The sequence below is a fragment of the Salminus brasiliensis genome, chromosome 3 (genome assembly GCF_030463535.1).
Source record: "Salminus brasiliensis chromosome 3, fSalBra1.hap2, whole genome shotgun sequence".
NCBI classification, from domain to species: domain Eukaryota; kingdom Metazoa; phylum Chordata; class Actinopteri; order Characiformes; family Bryconidae; genus Salminus; species Salminus brasiliensis.
In genome coordinates this window covers 39,806,497-39,824,783 of record NC_132880.1, presented here as the reverse complement: position 1 = coordinate 39,824,783, position 18,287 = coordinate 39,806,497, and the positions used below count along the sequence as shown (strand labels likewise).

General features: G+C 41.4%; 2 protein-coding genes across 6 annotated transcripts in view; both read right to left on the bottom strand.

Moving 5' to 3' along the window:
• Positions 1-2,769: 2,769 nt before the first annotated feature.
• asb4 (ankyrin repeat and SOCS box containing 4) lies at positions 2,770-8,354 on the bottom strand. Its single transcript, XM_072674845.1, has 5 exons — positions 8,132-8,354; positions 6,101-6,400; positions 4,819-5,309; positions 4,244-4,357; positions 2,770-3,648 (listed from the first exon to the last, which is right to left on the bottom strand). The coding sequence occupies exons 1-5, from the start codon at positions 8,310-8,312 to the stop codon at positions 3,460-3,462; spliced, it is 1,275 nt and encodes a 424-aa protein (XP_072530946.1). The 5' UTR covers positions 8,313-8,354; the 3' UTR covers positions 2,770-3,459.
• A 1,703-nt stretch (positions 8,355-10,057) lies between these two features.
• Positions 10,058-18,287, bottom strand: part of ppp1r9a (protein phosphatase 1, regulatory subunit 9A) — a 59,079-nt gene continuing 50,849 nt past the window's right edge. For 2 of the 5 annotated variants that reach the window (XM_072676106.1, XM_072676107.1), the window contains exons 15-20: positions 17,328-17,376; positions 17,135-17,179; positions 15,643-15,762; positions 14,264-14,287; positions 13,375-13,557; positions 10,058-13,088 (exon numbers count right to left, since the gene is read on the bottom strand). In XM_072676106.1, the coding sequence (XP_072532207.1) occupies positions 12,882-13,088; positions 13,375-13,557; positions 14,264-14,287; positions 15,643-15,762; positions 17,135-17,179; positions 17,328-17,376 (628 nt within the window). In that variant the 3' untranslated portion in view covers positions 10,058-12,881. The remainder of the gene's footprint in view (positions 13,089-13,374; positions 13,558-14,263; positions 14,288-15,642; positions 15,763-17,134; positions 17,180-17,327; positions 17,377-18,287) is intronic. The other 3 variants (XM_072676108.1, XM_072676109.1, XM_072676110.1) reach the window with 3 other exon arrangements.

The window sequence follows — 18,287 nt, the reverse complement described above, 5'->3', positions numbered from 1 at the left end:
GTTTTAAAAAGATACGAGAAAAGTGTTTTCAGGGGCTCTTTTAATTTTTAGTTGTGTGTAGTTGTTTGTTTTCAGGTCATTTTTGTGAACCAAGCCCATGGCAGTCAACCAGCCAGCATCATTTAGACTTTTGTTTAAATAATTTCATAGATCTAAAATTTCTTCTTTTAAACCTGTTAGAAGATTTAAAGGTAAAAAAGGTGCACGTATTCGTCACTGTACAGTGTGGACTGTACAGCGAAATGTGTCCTCCGCATTTAACCCATCTGGTAGTGAACACACACTCACACACACACACGTGTTAGGGGCAGTGAGTACACACACACACCCAGAGCGGTGGGCAGCCAACTCCAGCGCCCGGGGAGCAGAGAGGGTAAAGGGCCTTGCTCAAGGGCCCAACAGTGGCAGCTTGCCGAGTCCGGGAATCGAACCCACAACCCTGTTATCGATATCCCGGCGCTCTAACCGCTGAGCCACCACTGCCCCATTTATGGATGCTGACACCAGAAACTTCGGAGTTTTGCTGCGTCATCCTTTCACACATCCTTCCCCTGTGTGCCTGTTTTCAACAAGAGAGCAGGCTCTTCCTGGCACGGCGCCAGCATGTATTCCTGGAGTTCAGCCACAGTGTGTCTGGAACACACTGTTCTGCCTTTCCTTCAGCTCGCCTGCCACTCGCCTCATGGGCACTTGTCATAACCGAGTGGCCAGTCTGTGACACCACAGCCTGCTTTAGAAAACGCATGGTTCTATTTCTAGGACTGACCTTTCACTTACTAACACTGTGTTCCCCTTTCCAAATCCACACCTACCACAATGGCTAGACCGTCCCACACATCTTCAGAAGGGTTAGATTACAACAGGCAAGCTGTGATTTGAATTCTATGTTCAAACTAGCCGTTTGTACCTCGGCCCTGGGCTGGAGTCAGATCCACACTGGAAGTAAAAACAAGATGCATTAAATGGACTTAATTTAAACATGAATAAATTGTACTAGATAAACACAGTTTTTGCCAAAGTAATGAGGCTTCAGTAAGCTGAAGTGATACCTATAGGTGGTAAATTTAATGCACATTGTAAAAAGTACCTTCCATTCCTTGAGGAACATATAGGGTTTCTTCACCCTCTACAACCTCTTAAGGTGCTTTTTTTATAAAGGTTCCTCAAAGCACCTTAAGAGGTTCCTCTAGAGTTTCAAATTGAAGAACCTCTAAAAGGATCTTATACTATTAGCAGTGCATTACTTTTTAATTGAGCTGAGGGGTAGATGACAGTTCTCTCTTTCTCGTCTGTGTGTAATGGGTGGAAATGGGACGTATCTACTGAGAGAGAGTACTTCCAGATGACGCTACGGGTGAGGGGCTAATATTGTCACCCTCTCTAGTGCACAGTCACACTCTTAGAACGCTGACCTATGTGCTATGGAAGCCACTGGCCACTCTGTGAACCTCTAGCTGACAAGTCTGCTTCTCTAGACCTTTACTGACCCCTACAGGCTGTAAGACTACTTACATCAGGCTCAAAAGAGACCAGCTCATCTCCATCACTAAAATTACAATATAAAGTGGGTCTTGCACAGCCAGTTAACCTGCCTTTCATTTCTACTGCCTGCCTCTTGAACGTTCATTAAAAAAAGCTTGTGCTCACATTAATACCATGCCCTACTCTCTTCATGTGGAGTGAAAAGGGTGTAACTTTCTTAGGTAATGTTCACTGTAAGACAGCCAGCCTACAAAGTTCACTTCAGCCCTGACAAAAGGACTGAGTGGCTATTTAAATGCTGTCGCTATAGGTCTACAATATTTATCCTCTTCTAAATCAGAATTTTTCAGTCATTAGAAACTCATTGAAATCAATACTGTACTCTTACAGTTGATTACAGCATGCTTCAACCCACAGTTTGATAAAGAGTGTGTAATAAAGCTTTGATTAAACTCTGGTTCACTTTTTGTGTTATATGAGAAGCCCTGTGGAACAACTTTATGCTCATTACTCATTTGTGTGATTGGGAGTACTTAACTGATCAACGTATCTCCCTGAAAGAAGCCGTCTCAGTGAACAGCAATGTTCCCAGTATGTTTTAAAACAATGCACTGATACATATCTCTCCCCGTTATCAGCCTAAACAAGACCACAAACACAGAAACATATTTATTCCTCTCAATTGTTTAGTAGCACAGCGAACAAGAGCTGGACAATCCGTCAGTCATACACTGCAGAAATGACAGAAGCTGCAGCAATGACTGTAGAAAACATGGACGCTGTGGTTCCCTTTATCCATCCGTTATATAGAAGTGATGGCAAAACTGTCCGCCAGGCACGCCTACTCATTTAGTAGACCCTCCCTCTTCTCACAGACCAGGCAAGTCTCAGACCACCTTCATTGAGCTTACAGCACAGGAGCAAAGTGGAGTTTTCCTCTGAATACCCAGTTTGTCTGGTAAGTGTAATGTTTCAACAGTAAGGACGTTTTCACACTTGTCCCGAATACAGAGGTCAGCATCCAAGACCGATTCTGGGCTTGTTTGGAGGAGGGGCTCATGATTACTGGTTAGCTTTCACATAGAGGAACTTCATAAGAACCGTGGATGGATTGCACTCTTCTGCACACATTTTTGGCAAAAATAGTAGGGCCAAGGTTCATCCCTTTATTTATTTATTTTTTTATAATAGGATACAAACACTCAAGCAGCGAAGAACAGCGCTTTTTCAGGAACCGCTGCAAACAAGGAATCCTTTTCATAAGAGGAGGATTTTAGCCATGAAAATGTCATTGATGTCATGTAAAAAAATGCAGCACCAGGAGCAGATAGCTTCCACACCTGCAGCAGACTGCACCAGAGTTCATTGGAAGCAAACCTCAGAGGACCAGAGATGGGTGCTTTCACACACAGCTTTCACACTTGACCAAGCATGCCGGACTCGCAAAGCAAGTGGATGTGGGCCCGGACAAAAGCTCTAGTTTGAAAACGCCCTGTAAGTGCAGTTTATGCAAGTTTCACATGGCTGTCAATCACTTTTCTCTTAGATGTAACCCCGCCCTCTTACAATATAGCAAAACTGTTTTCTGATGGGCTGTTTTCTCATTGGAACGTATGGTGGTGAGCGGAGCTACACATCATACTGCAACCAGCTAGCAGAGGTGCTAGACATTTAAGAGACGTTGTGCTGTCCATGTTTTCTACAGTCGTTGCCCTAAACTAGAGAACAATGAACTTGATGATTCCATTTGCTTATGAGAGAATTATGAGTAGTCCAGTAACCACTATAACAACTAATAAGCAAGTTGCACTAATGGGAGTGAGGAATGAAAAGTTCCTTGGTTCTATGGAGTTGGAAACATCAAACATTCAGAATATTTCAGATTTTCGATTGAGACAAAGAGGCTGAGTTCGGCAGAGTGGGAATTTACCTCTGCTGAGACGTCCGCATTTGATTGGCAAGAAAAAAATGTAGTCTCTAGAATATGAATCCCACAGGCTCCAGCAGTATGTATCTTCTGATTGGTGGGGGCAGCGGTATCTCCTGAATGCCTGATTCACAGCGTCTGCACATTGCTATACGGATGGCACATCTGGCCAAGTGTTGCAAAGTACGTGGAGTGTTGGTACAAACAGCAAACAAGGAATCATAGAACATCCTGTGATGCTTAATGAAGAAAGGAGAGAAAAAAAAGGTCTGATTAGTTTCCTCGTTTGAAAACATAACCACAGAGGAATTCTTGGGCCTAATATGGACAAAAGTATTGGGACACCTCTTCATTCATGCTTTTTCTGATATCAAGGGTATAAAAAAGAGTTCATCATACTTTTGTTGAAGTAACTGTCTCTACTGTCCAGAAAAGACTCAATTTTTAAGCACTGTTGTGAGAATTCCATCATTCTAGAGAACCCAGTTCCACTGCACCACAGCTCAATTTATAACCCTCTAGCCCACACCTGACATTAGGCATGGTGCCAATAAGGTCATTTATATTTGTTCCAGAGAGTCCTATTATATTGGCAGTACTTGTGTACAGAGACTATACAAGCTGTGTGGGTACATTTGCACTTCTGTGTCAGCTATGGGTTCAACTGTGTCAGGAGCCTAATGCTTTCATTTGAAGGTTGTCCACTTTTAGACTTTTATGATCATAAGTGGTGTTATTGTTACCTTTGAGTTGGTATACAGATGTAGTAAGATGAGATGTTACAGTAAGAGATCACTGAATTTCCAAATTAATAATATAAAAAAGATAACTTACCTCATATGTTGCATCAGGAATAGCTGCTCTCCATTTTTTGGTTTTCATGAGATGCTCATATGAATTTGCCATCACCTCAACTGCTCTGGGATAGTCATAGCAAGTCTGCAATACCTACTTAATAGAAAGAAAGACCTTTATCATTTATACATGAAATATTAATTACACGTATTAGTACTTAGCAGACTCTGTAATTTTGTCTGATTATTGCTCAAGGGCTCTTAGTGGTATTACCATGTATTACTCAGCAGACAACCAAACCCCAGTCTGCTGGGTGTATGGCAAATGTTACCACAATGGTATATCAACCACTGCATTGGAAATCTAAGCAAAATTGGGTACATTTCAGTAAAATTAGGTATTTTTTTGGTAAAATTGGGGAAATCCATGTGGGATCAATAAAGTATTTCTGATTGTGATTCTAAACGTCCTGGTCAGTATCCTGCTTGAGCAGGGAAATCGCCAAACTGTGCAGGACATTGACCCTCCACAACCAGACTTGAAGAACCCTCTGCTATAATAAAAGCCTGGTATGTAACTGGTTTTGGAAAGCCTCCAAAGGAGCCTTATTGTACCTTATGGAACTGCTTAGGGTAGACTCTGGCGGCTCCGTAGTTCAGCAGCAGCTGGAAGCAGCGCTCAGATATAGACAGTGGCCGAAACTGCATCACCTTCAGTACATACTGGAGGGCCGCACACCCGTTGACATCCATAATCCTGGGATTAGCCCCACCTTCCAGTAGAATCTGCATTAGTACATGGTCACAGTTCCAGGAGGCTTTGTGCAGGGCCGTCTTCTTGTCCTCCTCCTGGAGGTTTGGGTTGGCGCCATAGTCCAGCAGCATCCGACACACCAGGTGATGGTCCTCGCTGTAGGTCTGCTCGCGGGAGTCCATGGCCCAGAATGCAGCCGTGATCAGGGGGGTCTCCATTCGGGAGTTTACAGCATCTACGTCAGCACTGTGGACAGCATAAAGAGCCACAAGCTCTGAGATGCCGAATCGAGCGGCTGTGTGTAGTGGAGTGTCTTCGTCATTGTTGTTGCTTGCCATGTTCACGTCTGCTCCTGCAGCAAGAGGTCTGTGGGTCAGTCAGGATCAATTAACATTGAACACTGAATTGGATTTCATATCAGATCTGTAATAGTTTAATGCGTGCACATCCTGACATTAAGGGCAATTGTAGGGAGGTTGTCTCCCCAAGGCTGCAGAACTAGCCTCTACTCGTCTGGGAATGCTTCACACTAGATTTTGGAATAATGAGCCCCATTCATCAACCGTTCTTAGAAAGAAATTTCTTCTTAAACACCCATTAAAACCGTTTTCACAAAGATTGTGACATTCAGTAATGCTTTCTTATTTGGGATGTGTTCAGTTTACGAGGAATCATCATTATGGAGGTCTATTGTCATGAGCAAGAGTAAGGTCAGGTATTGATGTTCTGCATCAGTTCTGAATGACAATCACCATCCCAAAGGTATTGAATGGAGCTCCATCACTCCAGAAAACACAGATCCAGGGCTCCACAGCCTGAAGCTAGGAGGCTTTATACCCCTCTAGACAAAGCTTGGCATTGGGCATGGTGGCATCAGGCCCATGTGCAGCTGCTTTAGAGCATTCATTACAAGTGCTTTTCTACGGAGATTATTCAAACTGCAGAGACTGCATGGACATCTGTCTCAGCAATAGGTGCATCTTAAAGGTGCTGAATTGAGTAATTAGAATGGGTATCTACAGTATTTGTGGGCATATAGTGTATATATATATATATATATATATATATATATATATATATATATCATGGCTCTGTAACGTGAGGGCCAATGGCGAGGAATAATGGTGATGTATATATCCAGACCTTTGAGAATGAGGTGCTTGGCGCAGTCCACCGACTCATGGGTAATGCAGTAATGCAGAGGGGTGTGTCCACTCAGTGAAACACTATTGACCCTTGCCCCCCAGTTCAGCAGCAGATTTACACAGTCCGCATGAGACACCTCACAGGCCACATGCAGCGGGGTTTTCCCGTTGGGCTTCCTGTTCACTGCTGCTCCCCTCTGCAGAAGCACCAGAGCACACGCCAACGAATTGTACATCATGCACACATGAAGGCCCATGGCCCAGGATGACTCCAACTTGTAGCCTGGTAACCAGTAACCTGGGGTCAAATGCATACAATAAAAGGCAGATATTAAAGCTCAGAATTACAAGAACAAAACACAGATGGACCTAGTAGCTAAGAACAGGTCCAAATCTGCAAGGTCCATTGCTTTATTAAGTACTATGTAAATGAATGATCACTTATTGATATTTGCACATTACGTTCTTTAGTATTACATACAGTCGTGGTCGGAAGTTTACACACACTCATCATGGACATGGATGTCAAGGCAATGCTGGATTTTCAGAGATTTCTTTTTCTAAGGCAGAAGGGGTTACAACACATCTTTAGATAAGACAAGTCTGGCCACATTCACCATTTGCGCTGCACACAGATGGAATTTGACCTCCAGTGGGCAGCCTTTGCAGCGGCACCAAGGGAACAGAGAGGATTAAGGGCCTTGCCCAGGGTCCCAACAGTGGCATTTTAGCTAATCCAGGTATCGGAACCCACAGCCCTGTCATTAATAACCCAATGCTATACCTACAGAGCCAATACTGCTCCACTTTTTAATAGAAAAAAATAAAGAATTTTAACTACTTTACCTACTGGGTTGGTCAAATCAACAAAACTACACTGGGCATGCTACATGCTGGCTAGGCATTTCTGATTGTGAAAAAGGGTAGCAAATAAATGTGTAGGACAGGAACTACTTTTCCTGCTGTCCCTGCTTCTCTAACACAACCATGTGAGGGGCAGATCATGTGGAGTTATTTCTCTGGTCTATATATTAATTCCATTTTACTATTAAAAAAAAATGTTTATTAGGACCTTAATCACCCAGCCTTCATGCACACATTTGCACATATTGTATATTTTTGTACTTATTGTCTTTGCACTATTGTATGTCCTATCTAATCTGCAGCTGAGACGTAGCCTTTCGCTGTTGTACAACCATGTATTAGTATAATGAAGCTGAACTGAACTGAACTGAACTGAATAATCTAGGTGGCAATTTAGTCGTATGCAAAAGTCTGGGCACCCCTGGTCAAACTACACATTTTGTTGATTTTCTTAGTGTATGTAATTCTCCACACAAATTGTACCTAGTACTTTTTTTTATCATGTCCAAGAGCACACCTGCTATATATTTACTATAGTTTACCAAATTTGGGGAACATAAACCATGTATTTTATTACTTTTCTACACTTTAATGTTTTATTTTTGTTCTAAGTGTAATGATTTCAATTAAGCAAATAAACAGTCGTTTTTCAATGTGAAGTTTTTGGTTTTGTTTTTTTTTTGCAGCGGGTGAGAATTCGTCCAGGGATGCCCAGATATTTGAATAAGCCTGAATTTAACATGAACGTCAAGGCTGTCAAAATTCACATTTAACGATTGAGAGCCAGGAGATAATGACGTTCCTCTGAGCAGAAGTCTGAGTGTATCGCTCCACAGCTGATCCAGAGTCAGGTCTTACACAGCCTTTTATTGGAGCGCTGGACTGGACGCGAATTAGACTGATCCCAGATCAGCACCAAATTGCTCTCTGTTCTAAACAAGCATACTTCATTTGCGAAGTGGTAATAAATAAATAAATAAATAAATAAATAAATAAAGTATTTATATATTGAATATGTAATAAATACGACAAACTTAAAGCAATATCATCTTACCAACACGGTGTGTGTGTGTGTGTGTGTGTGTGTGTGTCTGTGAGAGAGAGAGAGTCTTCACACTGTAGCACTCTTTACGCACAGCACTGGCAGAGTTTCCCCCTAGGTTACCTTGCTTGTACGAAGCCAGCACCATGCTGCGGTCCTCCACGTCAAACACCGTGTCTATGTCGATGCTGGTGGTGCGGAGAAGTTTCTCCACCTTGGCCGCGTCGTCGCGCTGCAGTGCAGCCAGAAAGAGCGACTTCAGCTCCTTCACAGCCTCGGAGCGCCGGGACACGCGCTCCTCCATCAGCGGGGAAGTGGGCCTACAGTTTTCTGCGTGTTTCCAGCGCTTTCCTACGGTGCATTCTGTGCGTATTCCGGAGAGAGAAAGGGCTGGGGTGTGAAACACGAATACTTCAGACTCGAATTAGGCCAGCTATTTATAGACTGACCGGGAAAGGCATCACATACCGAAAGCTCTGTGGATCAGACTGCCATACATTCAGAGTTCACCTCCTGGGTAATTATAGATGGCTGTGTGAAAGTAAGGTGGCATTCTTAAAGGGGAATTATCAGGGAAAACATGGAATTTTTCTCACATGGAAGTTTCTCACCTTTTAAAAAAAGATATAGTATAAATAATGTATATTATATATTATTATTATTATCATTACTATTATTATTATTTTTGTTATAAAGTATAAATAATGTTGTCCTTGAATGGAAAATTGGCACTACTCATCCAGGCATAGTTGAATAATGAGGTTTCAGCACATAGAGGTGATATACAGATATACCTCAAGCTCTGTTATTGAAAAAAAATCCCTATGCAACCAAAACCCCCAAACTATCAGTGCAAATTGAAGGTGTTTAGCAGGCGCTCTTATTGAGAGTCACTTTACACAGAAAATATCCGTAGGTAGTTTGTATAGACTGGAAATCAAAAGATACCTCTAAGTTTAGATACTACTGAATACAAAGGTCAGTATGGAGACCACAATACTCAACATACACTACACTCTGCCTAATTACTGCCTAATTATTTTGACATTTTACATGCACCAAGTCCCTTAGCGAAAGCTAAATACAAGCTCGAGGCTAATCCTAACGGCTGCTTTAGGAGAATATGGAAGTGAGGGTAAAAAGGCTAAAAGCTAATAACGGGGAAGGATCGACTGGAGGAAGAGCCACTGCAGGCCCAGCCCTAGAGCGAGGAAGTCAATGGCTGCGTTAAGGTGAGTGGAAGTCGGGGGAACGTCTAGAAAGGCTAAAAGCTAACACTGGGCTGACCGGAGAAGGGAAAATGGCCAACTGTTAAGTGACTACAATCTCTTCAGACTAATCTCTTTACATTAACAAAACTACTCAGTAAGACTCAAAAATCTATTTACAGTGTTGCAGCGTTAAGCTAGGCTACTGTGGCAAGTCACATCCCCTGTAGGAGTGGGACACCTGCTCATTCTTTGTTTATTTCTGAAGTCCTGGGTATTAAATAAGAGTCTATCCTGCATTTGTTTGAGAAGCTTTCTCTCCTTTGCAGGGAAGGCTTCCTACTAGATTTTGCTGTGAGGATTTGTGATTGAGGTTTAGTGAGGTCAGGATGTTGGATGATCATCACCCCATCCCCAATTTTTAACATTAATCAAGTCATTCATCTTCATATCTAGTGGTCATCATTGGCTGCATCAATGGCAGGGCACCAGTCCATTGCAGGGTACACACTTGCACAAACATTCTTAAAAATAAAGGTGTTGCAAAGGGTTCTTTAAATTATACCATAGAAAAACATTTCAATTCCAAAAATAATCATATTTGTCAATAAAATGTGGGTGAAGAACCTTTAAATAAGTAAAGATCCTTTAAACACTTTAAAATGTTCCTCACCAACATCACTTATATAATAGAACCATAAACGGCCCACCTTACCTAGCATGTGTTTTTAGGGACTGGGAAGAACCCCAGACCCCTGGAACTGTGTGGCATTATTATTATTATAGAATAAGAGAATTGAAAACACAAATCAGAAGCAGTTTCAGAATGAACGTTTCTTGTATTTCTCTGAATGGTTGTGTCATTTTTGAGGTGTATTTACAGGCCAACATGAGTGACAACAGTAACCTCTCATGAACAAAAAACATGGCATCAAATATTACGGTCCTGGAACTTGGAAAGGAGACACATGGCACCTCTGGGTCCTTCATGCGACTATGACTTAACAAAATACACAGGTAAAAGCTCAGCTTAGCACATGCGGCGTTGAGAAGAGCAGTTCTGTACCTTCACTGGTTGTGTGTAACCTCAACCTTGTGTGCGTTGGGACGAGACTGCTGTACTAACGGCACACAGTTAGAGAGAAGGAAAGCACAAAGATGACCTCGGCAGACACCATTTATCCCAAAAAATGATGAGCAGCTGCCTTATTTGTGCGGCTGTAGAAACGGAACAGAACTGCAGAAGATCCCCACTTCTGTACTAAAGCCCAGTAACCATGACCCACCACCACTACTACTACCACCCACGGTCAGCCCACGCACACACAGACACATTCATGTAGACAGAGCCTGCAGTCCCTCTCAAAGTTCCCCACAGCAAATAAACACCCAAAAAAAAAAAACCCAAGGGCTTCAAAGTTCACCTATTGCTTTTAACTGTTCAAGTCATGGTGTTGGAGCTCACAGACAGCTTGGATTAAAACTTACAGCAGTTGTTTTCATTGCTTTAGAGTGGACAGAAGCAGTGTAAAGTACAATAAAGTACACAGTCAAATTGAGAGTGACAAGCTTACAATTAAGAGACATAAAAGATAAAATGATCATCTCGCAAAATCATTTATGGGCTAATAAAGAAACAAGTAAATAAGTAAATGCTCTTACTACTGTCAAATGGAGAACCCTAAAAAATAAAATCTTTTAAACAATTTTTGGCGGAAATGCGGTCATGTAGCATTTGGTCGATAAATTACATTAGCTTAGATTTGCACAAATAAATAATTCAAACTGAAGAAAATCATTCCTAACGTCGCTAAATGACAGTGAACTTAAGCTTACATGGAGCACTATCAACGTTGTTTATAGCTTCCGAGAGCAATCCAAGTATCCACCAGGCGCTGCCTGATTCAGTGCTCCAAAATCCAGAGCTCTTGACAGGATGGAAGCTGCCCTTGTGTTGCTATTGAAATAATCACTGGTTCAAATGTAAACATGAAAACTATTACAGGAGAACACAATAGTCCACTGTTCACACAGAGGAGAAGGTCCTTTAGGAGAAGGGAAAAACCATTACAAAAATGTAGAAATATTAATACCAATTGTGTAAAATCGTCTCATTTCAGCAATAAAAAGAACAAAGCGTAAGATGGATTACTAAGCTACAGCTGAATCGGAAATAAGCCATTAAAGTTTAGGTATAATAAGACATTTAATAGAAATATCTTGTATATTGAATTATGTACATTTGAAAATAAATTCACATATAGAATCATGGAGGTAATACTTGCTCATTGTGTTATATACTGAACTTCAATTTTATAAAACCTTTTTTTTTAGTGAACACTTTTCAATTCTTTATGGAGCATCAGCATCCCTAAGGGAATAAGCTCTAGCCAACAAACAGAAGCGTAGTGGGCCTACACAGCACTCAGATGGGGAAAATATCTCTGCTAACCAATAAAATAAGAGCTACATTTCGTTAAAATGGTGGATGCTAAGAGGTCCGTTTTTAAGTGCAGGTTTGTCAACTACTCACCGACATTTGGATGCCAGACCAATCAGGGCACACGCAGAGTAACTATGTTATACAAAATCTATACAGCAGCTCAAAAGGCAGCACTTGGGTCTAACTGAGGATCTAGTTCAGTGAAATGAAGAGGACTAAAAGCAGGTAGCAGTGATGAAAAAGAAGCAGCAGGAGGAGCTTAAGCAGGACTTCCCAGTGATCCTTTTTTTTTCTTCTTCTTTTCCCGTCATCTTTGGAGTGCTTTCTTCAGATGCCTTTGTGGTCGCACAGCACTTTCCGTCTTCTATGTGATTATTCCTAGTGGTTTCAAGCTCTGAGAACAACACATGTAGTTAAGATCTACTTCACTTGAATACTGAGAGGTCACTGAAGGATATAGGACACTAGACGATAGACTGTGGTCTATCAGCAGGTATACAGCAACGTCCGCTAAGGTTGGATGGGTTTAGTGCGAGGTCCGGGATGTTTCGAGACTCGGAATGGCTTTCTTCTCACAGTAAGATTCAGTATTCCAGTGCGTCTGACCGTAGTGGATCCTAAGAGCAGAACTCAAGCTTTCGGATGAAGCAATGCACGAACGCTGTGGCAGCAACACTGTCCTTCATTACCACTGTCTGTGTCTGAAGCCGAGAGCTTTGGGGAAACCCTCTTCCACACAGGGTAAACTGCACGTCTTGGTCTTCATAGAAAATGGCACGTTAGACATATTTATTTATATATATATATATATGTATATATGTACATTGTCATTATGTCTAAAGGTGCTTGAAATGTGGAAAGCTGTAGATTGGTTTCAAGCTGATATGCTCTGGGCAAAGATAAAATAAATAGACATCAATCAGACATGAACAGAAAACACACAAGCAGAGATCATTCTGAGAGTGTTGTAAAATGAACGAAAGGAAACTCCTGAATTGAATGTACAGTTAAACGTAAACAAAACCCTTCCATAGAGACAGTGAGATCTTCAGGACTGTTCGATTTCACGTTATCCAGTGGCAGTTCAGTAGCAGTTCCTCTTACTGTGAGATTCTGGTGTCTGCAGAAGGGAGACCAGTCTCAAGTTTCCATAAATCTCTAGACTTCACTCATTTTAATGCTTTTCAGAGTCGGAAGAGTCTTGATGGCTGAAGCAGTGCTGTCACTCAGCAGTGCCCTCTCCTGGCTCCGACGACTTGCTGTTTTTGCGGCCCTCTTTCTGCAGCTGCTCCACTTCTTTCTTGCGTACCTTCTCGTGCTGCTTCTCCAGCTTCTCCCTGTTTCTGCGGGCCTTCTCCATCAGCACCTTCAGGTCCTTCAGCTTCTTCTTAATCAGAGCTCGGTCCTGAGAGGAAGCTACACCTAGAGCCTATAATGATATTGGAAATGACCTCTGAAGTCAGAGTTAGGGATACAAAGGGTACATTTCTCTAGATCTAAACCACATCATATGTCCACATGTGGGACAAACCTCAAAGCTTTGTTCTAGTATTAGTTGTAAATTAACTCTCCGGTTATTTATAGTAGTTACTGAATAAGATGCCTGAAGATTAATAACTCAGTAATCAGCCTGCAGGATTTAGGGGTCAGCAAAAGTGCTTGCTGATTTTGCAGTGTAAGCATATGTGTGTTTGTCGGTGTGTGTGTGTGCTCACTTTGAGTGAAGTGCTGTCAAGCTGCAGGAGTTGCTCTCCGTCCACGTTCTTGGAAGTAAACTGAGGGATGTACTGTTCCAGGTTTAGGCCCATGAGCCAGCATGATACTTGCTGACATGACCACTCCAGCACACTGCGGTTCTGCCAGTGGTGCTGCTTCGGAGGTTGCCCTTCATCTAGGATCTGCCTCAAAACACACACATTCATTTGCTATTTAGTCATAGTGATACGAGTTCTGAGATTACAGTCAGCTACACTATATGGACAAAAGTATTTGGACACCTGCTCAAGGGTATTTATTTAAAATAAAACTCTCTTTACTGTCCAGGGAAGCATTTCTACATGAATTTTGGAGCATTGTTGTGAGTATTTGATTGCATTCAGCAACAAGAGCATTAGTGAGGTGAGGATGTTGGATGATCACCCACCTCATCCCCAATTTCCCAACTCATTCTAAAAGTATTGGATGGTGGACCATCATTCACAGTTCCACTGCTCCACAGTTCAATGCTGGGGGACTTTATACCCCTCTAGCCCATGTCTGGCATTAGGCATGGTGCCAGTAGGTTCATGTTTATCTGCATAAAACATATTTTCTGGAAATATTTCTCTACAGGGACTAGATGAGCTGTGTGTGTGTACCGCATTTGCAATGGGTGTCAGCAATGGCTGCAACTTAAAGTAGCTGAATGCATTCATTTGAAGCAGTGTCCACAAACATTTGGACATATAGTGTATCTATCTTCAGCAGTCAGAGCAAGCTGAAAAGGGTTTAGTTTTCTTTAGGAATCTTCAAGAACCACAATGAAAATGTGAAAAACAAGCTCCAAGAGGAATGGGACTAGAACTAAGGACATGCTAAGAAAGCTCATTCACAAAAATGCCTCACCTCATCATCGATCATATCCAGACTCTAGCAAGTGCAGCACAAAGGACAGCAGGAAAAGGGACTCTGTTAGCGCAAGCATACAGAAAGCAATAGCCCCATCTACTGGCCTAACTTTGAAAAGCTCCCCCATGAGCAGAGAAGTGATGCCTTCACTTTTAGCTCTCAGAACAGGTGACATTAGTTTTCTTGTAATGGTTTGGCCAAAAACCATATGTAGGTAATTATATATATATACTTCACAAAGTTTCAATCAACCAAGATAACTTTATTTCTTCATATTTGCAATGAAGCTAAGACACTGATGTAGATAATAAGCAACGGAAGCTTATAGCCACTAGTTCAGCCTTGTATAAACTGCATGCTTAAAACAACAATTATGTTTTATATTTGCTTAAGTGGTTTCCAACACAGTGAGCCAAAAAGGGTTGTGCAGAATAACTGAATAACACATGAAATGCCTCTCTGTCCATTATTAGGTTCTTCTACCATATCTGTACTCTGAATATATGACAGTAGCTTTGCTTTTGCAGCACAATTTATCAGAAGCCCTCTACCACATCCACAAATGGTAAAGGACCCCCATGGGACCACATTCGATTGATCATTTGGGTGATGGACGACACAGAAGTGACACTGAAAACGGTGACTGGCTGAAACCCCACCTCACACTGTCTGCAACTGGCTGATGCAGGGGTACATAAGACTATGCAAGCCAAACGGCGACAGTGGCAAGGAAAACTCCCTCAAAGCTGGAAGAAGGAACCTTGGGAGGAACCAAGACTCACAAGGGGGACCCATCCTCCTCTGGTCAGAACTATTTAAACATTAATGGTAAAAATTACTAAACCAGATACAAAAGAAAGTTAATAGTGGTGATAATAATAGTGGCAGACAGCCACGAGTCCATCTAGGACGGCCAATTGGTCCTAAATTCACCTACGGACATCGATTTTGTTAGTAATCAGTAAAACATTATTAAATATTAACATTAGTAATATATTTAAACATATGGATCATTTTTGCCCTTCATCGTATGAGGGAATCAGATGCAAAGGTGTTGCAAGGGTTCTTAAACACTGCATTTCCTCACTGACCACCTTACTACATTACAGGTATACATTAGAGCCTGTAGCTCATGAACTGTTTGTGTCACTTATTCTATAGCTCTTCATCAGAGGGCTGCTTCTGACCATAAGTGGTCCTATGGTGGTCTCTTTTCATTTATGGATGGGGTATAGGTCATACACTTAATAAACAATAAAGCAATAAAACCCTATCCATTTGAAAAAATAACCATGTCATACAGTGTCAGAACCACTGTGATTTTGGGCCCAATCATTACTCTAAACACCAAGCAAGTATAGTCTTAGTTATCTGACCTCATCTGAAGACACCAGTAGTGTATGAGAACGGCCAGACAGCTTGGGCTCGGTGACCAGCCCAGTGATCTCTGCGGAGCTTGAGCTGCTAATACTGAGGTCATCATTTAAAGTGGGACCCTGGAGGAAAAAAACAACACACACGTCACAACTGATCAAATTCAAAGCAAGCCAAGCTTGACGTTTGGAAAACACTCAGCCTTTCATTTGGGTTAGTTAGGGCTCGCCTATAACTCTCCACTGTGGTTGTGTCAGCAGAGGTGTAAATAATCACTGGTAAATTTGTTAAGATTGATTGTTAATTTGGTTCATTAAGTGAAATTAAACAAGAGGAAAGCAGAGGGGCCTTTTTTGACCCTACAGAAAGGTTTGGGTAGTGTGATTAAGAACGCAGTTTGGTCTTTGGCAATAATTAATGTATTCAGGTTAGGTTTGAAAATGTAGTCCATCCTTTCTCAGGTTACAGTCAATATGAAAGCCAAAGTGGTCCAAAAGCAGCACCAGCACGCGATAATTCATTAGAGGTTTGCATTCACAAGCTTTACAAATGTACAATTATGTTTCACTGTGGAAAAGATACATTTATTAGTTATTAGATTTTAGATTAGTTACATACATATCAATCAATATATTAATCAACCAATTAACTAGTCAGTGTTTTAACTGATTGTGCTGTGTGCATGTTTGTGTGTGTTGTGTTCCAGATTGGGAGGAAGCTCAAAGCTTTGTAAATAACACAATACTATCTGAAGGCCTTAGGCACTGAATGATGGTGCAGGCTGGTCTTTGTGGGCTTTTCTTTGGTATGAAATCGCTGAGCTACTTGAAAAACATGATATCAGAGCTTGTTCAGATGTCAGGGTGAATGTAAGACCCTCTTTCATCTGGGATATCTATGACACAGGCTCGATCTCTTGCCCTTAGCTGAGACTCAGTGAGACATCATGCCCCGCTTGCTTCGGAAATACTCTTGCCTCCAAGCATGAGGTGGAAATGAATACAATCTGTTGCACAGTTTGCATACTAAAAATGCAACCTACCAAAAGCTTTTAATAAGTCATTCAAATAGTAGGTTATTCCAGGACAGATGTGCAGTTTAGTTGGTTCTGAATCTCCCTTGACTGATTTGTCACACCATTATAAAATTGCCACCCCTGTGTGGGTGGCAATCTCTGCATAGCTTGTCAGCTGGAGTGCTCAATTTAAGAAAAGCAGTTTCCATTCGGAATAGAACTTCAGGGATAGTTTCTCATTTCCCAACATTATAAGGAGTCACAGGTATTGAGGAGAACTGCAGGAATACGTTACTGGGAAAACAGCATGGGATGTATTTTTGGTGTTTTTTTTTGCCAGCATGTTTAATCTTAAATCATATTTATGTTGTGCAAAAACAGAGCTCCTTTAAATAGTGTGCTTTGATCGTACTGCAGCACACTATTTCAGTTTAATTTGATTAGTTCTGATTTTAAATAAACAATGAGCGATACAGTACCAAGTTATATGAATAGGAGAAGAAGTGTGGCCGTGAAAGAGACTTCTGCCAAACAAATATAACACAATAGAGGGAGGTCATCAGTAAATACAGTTCCAGTTACATTGGCATTAAAAACCTCATTAGTAACCATTTACATCTGAAACAGTGTGTCGTGTATTCAGTTCAGCTGGGCCTTGATAAAACCTCCTACCTTGCTCTTGGGCTTCTCTGGGCTGTTTTCTGCAGATGCTTCTGTGGAGCTGGAGGAAGGAGACAGGTTACTGAAGCATGCACGACTAGAGAACAGCACTGGAGCAGAAGCTACAGAGAACTACTGAAGCACAAGAACAGTGCCGCACAAAGAACAGGCAGATAAGTGAATACATGGGAATGATGAATAACTTAATACTGCTGTCACGCAAAAGCCTTGGGTCTCCATTTTTCACTTTTTGACATAATGTGAATCTGGCAGTGGTTCTTTTTGTAACTTTTGTAATTGTGTTCTTGATGTAGAAATGTGTTACATTTCTTGAATAGAAATGCTTTTGAAGTCACTTCCATTGAAAGTGAAGAAAGTTTTTCCTTCTCTTGTAAAATTGCCTTTTTGTAGATACAAGGTTTTTCATGACATCGACAATATACTAAGTGAATATGTAGATATATGTATTTATATCTGTGATACCTTTTTAGTCCTGGAAATAAGATAATATTTTAGATTATTTATTTGGATGATACACTGTAGATGCTTTGTCAAAACATCCATTAGGGTGTAACTTAGGTTGTTTTCACACCTACATATCCCTTACTCTGGTAACTACCTACCTCTCACGGGTCTCTGTGCAGGTGTTTTCAAAAATGCACAAACAAACTAGTCCTGGTTCTAGGACTAACACTGTTGAGAATCAATTAGGTTTTACAAGATAGTTAAAATAGGAACATCCGTAGATGTAGAGGGGATGAAGTGTACTATCCAAATCAGACCCAATATGGTAAGGAGAGACTTTTTTGGTTCTTATATATATATATATATATATACACACAATATATTTTTTACTTCATAAGTTCAATGTCAGTGAGATTTGTGTGTGTGTGGGGGGGGGGTTGCGTCTACATCTAGCAGCTGCGTTCCCAGACAACCAGATTCAGCTGTGTAGGTAAAATTCTCAGCTCA

Coding starts and splice junctions, on each gene's coding strand:
- asb4 (XM_072674845.1), bottom strand. CDS start 8,312: ATGGAGGAGCGCGTGTCCCGGCGCTCCGAGGCTGTGAAGGAGCTGAAG. Junction 6,401..8,131: donor GCTGGCTTCGTACAAGCAAG/GTAACCTAGGGG, acceptor ATTTGACCCCAG/GTTACTGGTTACCAGGCTAC. Junction 3,649..4,243: donor TTCCTGATGCAACATATGAG/GTAAGTTATCTT, acceptor TTCTTCATTAAG/CATCACAGGATGTTCTATGA.